Below are 9,679 nucleotides of genomic sequence, written 5' to 3' on the forward strand. Positions count from 1 at the left end.
TTCATGCAGACAAATGATGCCTTCCCTCAACAAAACCTAAATTCTCAGCTGAAAGTACTTGGCAGCGGCCCCTCGAAATTTTTCTCAGGCTTGTGTGGCTTCGGAAGATGACTTTGGGAACCAGAAAAGCGCCAGAGGAAGCGGCCGATGGCTCTTGGGGAAGAATAAACCCCCCGTCCCTCCGGCTGCGCGTCCCGCCGGGCTGGCGCTCCTGGGGATGGAGCGGCTGGGCAGCTCCGAGGGGCTGGGAGGAGCCAGCGGCAGCCCTGGAGAGGCTCCGGCACGCCGGGGACCGCAGGGACATCAGTGTCCCCCCTCCCCAGCTCCAGGTATTGACAGCAGCAGCGATGAGCGATCGTGCTGACAAGCACCTGATCAATGGCACTTATCGAGCCCCTCCGCACTGCCGGTAATTGGAGGATTTCTTTCGCTTCCACTTTATCGACATTTCCTCCCTGGTAGGGTGTCCGTGGAGGCGGGGGGGTTGTCACTTGGAATTACCGGGGAGCTCGGCGGCACAGGCGGGATGGGGACAGCAGGATGGGGGAGCTGGCAGGTGGAGACAGGGAAAACATTTGGGCACGATCAGCACTGACAGGAGCATCCAGAGAGGGCGAAATAAAACAAAATAAAATTAAACAATCTGATGTAGGGCTGTGGAGATGGAAGCATTTTGAGATCCTGCCCTGATGGGGGCTTGATTTCACCCACCGAAGGAATTATGCAATTGTGGAATCATGGTTGGAAAAGCCCTCTAAAATCATCCAGTCCAACAACCCATGTCCCCAAGTGCTACATCCACACAGCTTTGCAATCCTTCCAGGGATGGTGAATTCCCCACTGCCCTGGGCAGCTGTGCCAAGGCTGGACAATCCTTTCGGGGAAGAAATTCTCCCAGTATCCAACCTGAACCTCCCCTGGCACAGCCTGAGGCCGTTCCCTCTCCTCCTGTCCCTGTTCCCTGGGAGCAGAGCCCGACCCACCCCGGCTGCCCCCTCCTGTCTGGGAGTTGTGCAGAGCCACAAGGTCCCCCCTGAGCCTCCTTTTCTCCAGGCTGAGCCCCTTTCCCAGCTCCCTCAGCAGCTCCTGGTGCTCCAGCCCCTTCCCCAGCCCCGTTCCCTTCCCTGGACACTCCATGTCCTTCCTGCCATGAAGAGCCCAAAACTGATCCCAGACCTGAGCCGAGTCCTCCTGCACCCCCAGCGGGTCCCTCCTGCCCTGGGTTGGGGGCTGCCGTGGGGAGCAGAGGGGCGCCGGGAGCAGCTCCCACCAGCCCTGGGGTTTGGGATGCCGCGGCTCTGGAGCAGCTGGGAAGTTGCACAAGGCAGGAGGCCCCAGCAGCCCCCACAGAGCAGCGCCGGGATGTGGCCTCTGGGGACGGAATCTGTCACTTTCCTTGGCCCTTCCCATCAATCACCGACTCGTCCTTTTATTTATTTATTTATTATTTGCACAACACGGCTGCAAATTCCCAGCTGAATCAGCCTGAATGTGTGGACAGGGCAGGGGAGGAGATGCCGATTCTTCATTCCAGCTACAGAAAGCCCTTCAGGTGTGCCCAGGTCCAGGTGTGCCCAGGGCCATGGCCACGCACACACAGTTCAGGGGCTAAGTGATAAATCAATAGCAAAGCGGTCAGTCAGCCTTTCCCTGCCCAAGGACGTTAACAAGGTCACATCCTTATTCTCTCCACATTAATGAGTGGAGATTCCTAATAAGACCTCAGTGACAAGTGACTATATTAATGTAATTCTCTCCTGCTCCTGATCAATTTTGTGTGTTAAGATGCAGAGCAGCCCCGGTGGCTTGGGATGCTCCTACCACCCCCTCACTGTCAACTGCTGACTGGGAGAGAGCAGTTTATTCCCCTCGTGGCCCTGCCTGTTGTGGGGTTTCCTTGATGGAGCACACCTAAATCCCTCCCAGGAGGAGCCCAGCAGCTCATTCCAGTCCCAAAGTGCTGCTGTTCTCCCAGGCTGCCTAAAACATTCCATGCTGCTGCTTTAACAGCCCAGATAGTGAATGTTTTCTGAATTGAAGCCATTCCCCCCCATATTTCAGTCTGGGACCAGCACTGCTGGTGCTCCAGGTCAGGGCCATCCATGTCACCAGCAGCACATGGCGGGACAGGGTTGCTCTTTTTGGTCCATGGCCCTGAACCATCTCAGCCATGCAAACCCTGGCTCATCCCCGCTCCCCACAAGCCCTGAAATCACACGGATCTGGATACTGACCCCCAAGCCCTGGGGCGACCTGCAGGATCCCACTCAGGGGGCACAGCTGCCTCTGTGCCCTGGTCACTGTCCCAGTGCCCTGCCTGCCACATCCACCTTTGCATTTCAAACGAGTCTTCAGCTCGAGAGTGACTCACTTAAGGGATGCATGAATAATTTTGAAGATTCCTGTGATCTCCGAGCTCTCTCTGAGCAGAAGGAGAAGGAGGCGAAATCCAAGGAGCCGCTGTGAATTTTCCACCCAGGACAATCACCATGAAAGGTGAGTGTGTAAAACCTCACCAGCACAGCTGAGCTGAGCCCTCAACCCTGCCACGGAGAATGCTCAGGGCTGCAACCACCACGTGTTCGTCATGGTGTGATTGGGGGGTTGGGGCTGTGCTTCACATGGGGTGAATTTGGGGAGGTCCTGGCATAGGTGCCCAGAGAAGCTGTGGCTGCCCCTGCATCCCTGGCAGTGTCCAAGGCCAGGTTGGACAGGGCTTGGAGCAACCTGGGATAGTGGAAGGTGTCCCTGCCCATGGCAGGGGTGGAATGAATCTTTGAGGTCACTTCCAACACAGATCGTTCCATGAATTCCCAGAGCCTGTGCATCCTCTCACAATGAAAGGCTCAAACCACTGCCCTGATGTGCCCAGCACAGATCAGCCTTGGCTGCCTCCACTCCCCAGACCAGGTTCCCAAACAAGTCCCACAGAAGCCTCTCAGAACACCCCTGTGCTCCTCATTCTAATATTTTGGCCATCCCAAGAGCTGGGATGTGGGGAGGGAGCTGCCAGGCTCAGGTCCTACCCTGCTGCTGGAGCCCTGTCCTGCAGACATGGAGCATCCCTCCATCCCTCCCTCCGACACTCCCAGCTCCCTAAGCAGGAGGATTTCCACAGCCCTTTGAAAAGCCATTTAGAGCTAAGTCTTGGTATTAAACCTGGCCTTTCCTTGGGCAGGTTTTCAATCTCTGCCCGAGCCTGTTGCAGCAGAAAGTTTTTGAAAAGGTCAGGAGGAAGCTTTTAAGCATCTTTGCCAATTAAGTGCTGTAACTCCCTCCCCGCCGCCGGAGCTGCCCATCTCCATCCCAGGGGAAGGTAATTACTGTTTTATAAATAAGCTTTGAACTCTCTTAAGTAATTGTCTCTCCTTGCATGAAAGCGCCCTCTAAATCCACCGGCCTTTTCCACCTCCTGTCACGATCTAAAAATAATCGAGGAGAAAAACCCCGCATAATACCTTTAAGGAGAAACTCCTAAACTTTCCTTTGCACTGCAATGATTATTTCTCCAAGCTTTCAATAGTTCCCCTAACAGAAGCCTTGTGGCTTTCCTGGCTCTTTGCGAATTTTTTTGGCAGTATTTGACATATTTTCAAAACTTCTCTGGAGTTACATGGATTAAAACACCCCCACATTTCAGTATTTCAATTTCTAGCCCCTGAGGTTACGACAGAGAGCACAAGAGAAAGGACAGGAATGAAGAAGCCTTTTCCAAAGGTATTAATTCCCATCATATTATTTTTTCTAACCAGCCCCGTGATTTCTGGGTGTATTTAAGCAGTCTGGGATAGCAGCACTGGCAGATCTGAAATCCTTCAGGAACTCAGGTTACTCCTGCACAACCCGTGCCCAGCCCGGGTGTAATCCCCTCATTTATTTAACAGAGACAGAGACAGGGAAAGCATTCCTCAGACGGGAAGAGCACAGCTCCTTCCACCCTGCAAATCGCAGCTTTTATCCCCAAAATCCCGGCCGACATTAACACGCAGCTCCAATCACTCGAGCCTGACACTATATGAGCAACAGCACAAGGAACAACCCGACTTCATTTTGCCTGGAGGCTGAGCCAGGCTCAAATTGGGGCTCCCAAACCTGCTTGGATCAGCAAGAAGCATTTCATGGGATCGGGAAGAAAAGCCGGAAATAAGGGAATAACAGCGTGAAAGTGGGGGGCAGGAGGGTTGAGTTGTGCTCCTCACCCCATCACTGACCCCCCAAAACAGGACAGGCACAGCCCCTCTCTCTCCCGGCCCGCAGCAATCCCTGTCTGGGAGCCCTTTAAATGGTTTCAAATGTTAATTCCTCATCGTGGCAGTAAAAGCTATTTTTAATCCCACGTGAAAGCAGTTTGCAGAAACCCAAACTTTGCACGTATTATGGATTGCTTCCCAAGCCCGGGCAGCGCTCGATGTGTGTTAGGGAGCAGAAAACAGGGGCATATCATCAGGGAGACCCACCCGGCTGCCACGGGGGCACCCAGCGCTTAAGCCTGGTCCTAAGTGTACGGCTGGGGCTAAAACACTGCATAAAAGCCGATCCAAAACACTACGCCCTAAGTGAAAGCTTTAATGTATCTTATTCTTAGTTAAAATCAGCTTTCTCTCAGGTTTCCCGCATGTTTTCTTTGTACTTGAGGTTTCATTTCCCAAACACGGGGGATCCGGGAAGCTGAGACAGAAAGGTCTCACTCGTGAATGGAAGTGAAAAAAGAGGCGAGATTGCAAAGTAATAAAGGCGAGAAGCGGCAGGGCTGAGTGTCTGCAAATGCCCCGGGAAAACAAGGGCCGCTCTGAGCCACCAGAGCGCTGAAACCGAGTCCATCAGGAGGAGAGATTAGCGGTGCCAATGAATAAAGATAATGTCCCGGAGCAGGTCTCCGTGCATCGCCATCTGACTCCGGCCAGATTGCTTTGTCTTTTCCCACCTATGCGCTTCTCAAGCGCGCCTGTGAGAAGCTCGCCCTGGAAGGGGACACAAGAGCGGTGCCAAAACGCAGCCTGGTGGCTCCAGAGGAGCTGGTTTTGTTCAGCAGCTCGCGCTATAGAGTGTCTTGATCTGTCTGTACAATCACAACTCACACAAAAACCCCTCAAGGCACCTACTTAGCTCTACTTTTCAACTGCCAATAACACTCCCGGCAAAAGTCAAAAGAGCAGCGCCGGAGCCGCGTCCTTCCCCTGTCGCTCAAAGGCGTCGGGGTTGCGAGGTTCCGAGATAACAAAGTCTGGCTCAAGAAATCCTGGATGCCTTTCAAGAGTGTTATTAGCTCCTATGAATGGGGTTGGGGAAGGGGAGGGGGGAAAACCCACGTCCCAGGGAGCGGCTCTCTGCTCCCCGTCCACCTTCCCAGAGATGCTCCCGAGCTGGGACACCCCAGCAGAAGCACAGAGGGATGAGGAACCCCACAGAAAGTTCCTCCTCCTGTCATGCGAACTTTCATGTTCTGCATTGGATGGGATGGGAAAATGACTATGAAAAGTTAAATTTGGCCTCCGAGAGTCTCGGAGCTCTGGGAAGGCTCTGCAGGGCCAGAGGATGCTCGGGGGGGGGATTCCAGCTCCTCGTGTCCCTCTGGCTGCAGGGCTCCAGCTTGGCCACTCACTAGACATCCCATAGTACTTTTTAGTACTTCTGGTCCAAACTGTAAGAAATTAGGGAATTCTTTACAGTTCCTCCAAATCCAGGGTGTGCAGCTTCCAGAGCGCAATCCCAACGGACACGCGGGGTCGAGGGAGCCTTGGCCCACCACCATTCCTGCCTAAGTCTTCCTTTGGCTCTTGGAAAAAGCAGGAACACAAGATGGAAAAGAGGGACTGGGATCACAGATCACGCAAGGAAACAGGAAACAGAGGAAAAGCGTCACATTGAGCTGATGTTGCCACAACGTTTTGGCAGATGGGGATGAGGAGACTCTTCTTCAGATGAGCTGCACCAGGCTCAGAGCTCTCCACATGAATTCCCTCAAAGCTGAATTCCCTCAAACTCCATTTCATACAAACCAGGCCCCTCTCCCAGCACTACCGTGCTCCCCAAAGCTGCTGTGCCCCCATTTCTCCAGCCCCATTCCTCACAGCTCCAGAATCCCCGAGACTGTGCCAAACTCCAGTGTGAGGCAGACGGCACGGCCGGAACGTCTGCGTGGGAACCAAACCAGCTCTGGCATCCGAAAAGGGAACAATCCCATGCAAAGAGTCTGCTACGCCCCCAAACTGTCCCCAGTGGAGCAGAGCAGTGACACTGCAGAGCCCCAGCCCCACCATACAAGGTGTGAAAACGTCCTAAATGTCACTTGTGAGCCCAAACCTGCTCCCCTCACACCGAGGGGGTTCCAGCCCTTGAACCCCTTCACCCCACAGCGACTCGGCCCACAAATGTTGTTTTCCTCAATCCCCACAGGCACCCACAGCATCACAGCTGCTCCAAGTTTTGCAGTGGATTTCTGAATATCACCCCAAGTGTCTCGGATCCAATTCAGTTTTTAACATTTGTCCTCACCTACATTCCCACAAAACAGACACAGACAGTCCCAGGCTCCCAAAGAGGCCTCCCCACACCCCAAACTGGCACCAGCATTGCCTCTTCTTTTTACTTAAGTTTCCTTCAAGCAGCACTGAATGCCAAAAAAATTAAAATCATGTTTTTCTTGAGGAGAAGACATCCCATCATGCTTGGATTAGCCATTAAGTCATTTATGCTGCAGCCCAGAAAAGGTGTTTAATCTTCTTAGAATTAGCTAAAGCTGTAGTAACTCAAGGAATTCTGTAGGAGATGCTTTTGCAGAACATTTTCTTTTCACTACTACTCCAAAAAAAAGGAGCTTTGGGCTATTTCAAATTTAAATTAAATAAAACAATCCAGTAAGAATGGATTATTTCAGTCAGTAACTTATAACAAACTACTCATCACCCATGAGGAGATGCTTTTGCCAGAGCAGGGAAATCACTGTGGGACTGAGCTACTAAAAAGGAATGAAATAATTCTGGAGTGATATTTCCAAGAGAATTTTTTTTTCCACATTTACTCAAGACAAGCAACAACCTACAGGTGCCTTCGGGCCAAATATCTTGGCGTGAGAAGCAGTTGGTGTAATTTTGGTTTCCTAGCAAGTTCAAATATTTTAAAAATGTTTACACCTCTTTTGAGATATCCATTGGAAAAACCTGAATTTCTGTCCAATTTCTGTCCAATTTCTCTTTCCCTCCCCTCCAGCACATCCCAGCTTTAAACATTTAGCTCTGTCTGGCTTTCCCGGGGATAAAATCCCTCGGTACTGCAAGGTCTTGTGAGAAGACAAAACAAGAGGCAGAGAGGAGAGGAAGCGAAGGGAAATAGTTGTGTGTGTGTGTGATTAAAACCACACTTACTCTACGCAGAGTTAAAGCAAAACATCTCCTGATTTTCTGCCTCGCCCCAAAGGATGCAGCTTCTCCCCAGCCCAGCGGCCGCTTCCCCACGCTGAACACCTTCCCCGCTCCATTTCTCCAAATTTACCACAACCATATGCGGGATCGTCTCGAAACTGGTGCCAGGCCAGGCTCCCTGCAAGCACTTACAGCACTAAAAACTCGCAACAGAGCCATCCAAACTAAGATTTATTTCTCCTTCTCTCTGCGGTCCGTCCTGCGAGCGCCTCGCTGGGCTCCGCCGAGCGATATGAAAGCGTTCGATCTTCCCAGCTTTAATTATGTGCTCGCAGTCATTAAACTCCCATTCTGCCAAGTGAGAGCCATCTCGCAGTCCTCACCCCAAAAAGATTAGTGATCATCATTATTGTTCCTCGAGCAGCGCGGACCCAAACGGAGCTGAGGAATGAGCTCATAAATCACGGGGATATTAATGCAGCCATAAAAATAAGCGCCGCTGCTTACTGGGTTTTGAAGGTGTGTTAAGTCATAACTTTACAGCCCAGATGTGGGCTCAGAGAGCTGAAACTCTGCGGGTAAAATTACCACTAAAATTACTCTTTCCATTAAACACGCTGATTTTTCACAGGTTGTTACTTTGGCGAGGATTGGGAAGCTGCAACCTCCCCCGAAACATTGAGGGCATGTAAGAAATCCGGTATTCCCGCGGGGCTCGGGGAGAAGGGGATGGAGAGGCAGGAAGGACAGGGAGAGCTACTCCTTTTATTATTTTCAGATGTTTCCCCGAGAACACCACGGCGCTTTTATACATCGACACATTTGGATTCCCTTCAAAATAACGGAGCAGATTCCATCCCCGGCTTCAAGGGACTTCTCGCTCCCGACTCCGCTTGGCCCGGCCGCTCCGGAGCTGGCCAGGAGACGGGAGTTTAATACACTCCACATGCACAGTAGCTGCTCTTCCGAATGCTTTATCGCCTGAAGAGTTCAATTCCATCGAAACCCTCAAAAAACAAACTTCCTTGGATCACTCCAGCTCTGCCCTTCTCCACAAACCCACCAAGGATCCCACTGATTCACCCCTCGCTCGCTCCCTATTCCAAGCACAGCCACGATCAAGCCCGAGGTCCTCGCTCCCTTTATTTTTATAAACCACGTGAATAAAACAATTCCTAAAGGAACCCGCTGGGGAAACGGGGTGACGGCTGAGGATAAAGTGCTAAAGGTTAAAATCGCAAAGTCTGGGGAGTTAAACGAGCACATTTTTGCTACCGGTTTCATCCCTGACCGGGTGGGATGCGGGATGGGAGACGCGGGGACAGGGAGGAAAACGGCGACACGGGGACAAGGGGGACACTGAGACCGCTTTTCACAGTCACAGCGCTCCCGACTTCAGCAGCAGCCCCGCAAAAGCAGCCGCCAGCCCCTTCCCCAGGCCAGACGAGGGTCGGAGCTGCCGCCCCCCTCTCGTCCCACCCGGGACCTGCACTCTCCCCCTCCTCCCTTTCCCTCGGACCCCTTTTCTCTCCCGGGACCCGGCGCGCCCTCACCCGCCTGTTGCAGAGCCGCCGCATTCCGGCCCGGGAGGCAATTAACGCAGCTCTGCGCTAATTACCGACCCCGACCCCGCCGCCGCCGCCGCCGCCCCCTTACCTGTACCAGCGCAGCCCCTTCTCGTAGCACCTGTCGAAGAAGTGGGGTTCAGCGCCCACCGCCCGCACCCCGGGGTGCGCCCGCAGGAACTCGAGCAGCGCCCGCGTCCCGCCCTTCTTCACGCCCACGATGATGGCCTGGGGGAAGCGGCGGCTGCCGCCCCCCGCGCCCCCCGCCGCCCCCGGCCCCGCGGGCAGCGCGGCGGGCGGCGGCAGCAGCAGCGCGGGCGGCAGCGGCTCGCAGGGCCCGGGCAGGCAGGAGAAGAAGTAGGTGAAGAAGAGGATCATGGTGAGGAGCAGCGAGGCGCGGCGGCCCCCGGCGGGTCCCAGCAGCCGCCCGCTACATCCCATCGGAGGCCGCGCATCCCGCACCGCCGCCGCGCCCCCCGCGCCCCCCTCCGCGCTCCCCGCGCTCCCGGCCCGGCCCCGGGCCCCCCGAGCTCCCCCCCAGCCCTGGCCCGCCCGCGCCGCCCCCACGCCCACCCGCGGGGCGGGGGAGGGCGAGGACACGCGCGTGGGGCGGCGACGCCCCGAGGAGGGGAGGGGAAGGGAGGGGAGGGATGGGGAGGGAGGGGATTGGGAGCGGGGAGGGGGCGCGGCGCACGCGGGGGGCACCGCCGGGATCCCCGCAGGGACAGGGGCCCCCCACGCGTGGGTGTCACC

The 9,679-nt window shown here is 54.5% G+C and overlaps 1 protein-coding gene across 1 annotated transcript in view; it reads right to left on the bottom strand.

The window, feature by feature from the left end:
- HS3ST6 (heparan sulfate-glucosamine 3-sulfotransferase 6) overlaps nucleotides 1-9,404 on the bottom strand; it is a 30,052-nt gene extending 20,648 nt beyond the window's left edge. The window contains exon 1 of the mRNA XM_032126296.1: nucleotides 9,018-9,404. Within this exon, the coding sequence (XP_031982187.1) occupies nucleotides 9,018-9,367 (350 nt within the window). The 5' untranslated portion in view covers nucleotides 9,368-9,404. The remainder of the gene's footprint in view (nucleotides 1-9,017) is intronic.
- Between the last annotated feature and the right edge of the window lie 275 nt (nucleotides 9,405-9,679).

This window comes from Corvus moneduloides, chromosome 16 (genome assembly GCF_009650955.1).
Source record: "Corvus moneduloides isolate bCorMon1 chromosome 16, bCorMon1.pri, whole genome shotgun sequence".
In the NCBI taxonomy this organism is placed as follows: Eukaryota; Metazoa; Chordata; class Aves; order Passeriformes; family Corvidae; genus Corvus; species Corvus moneduloides.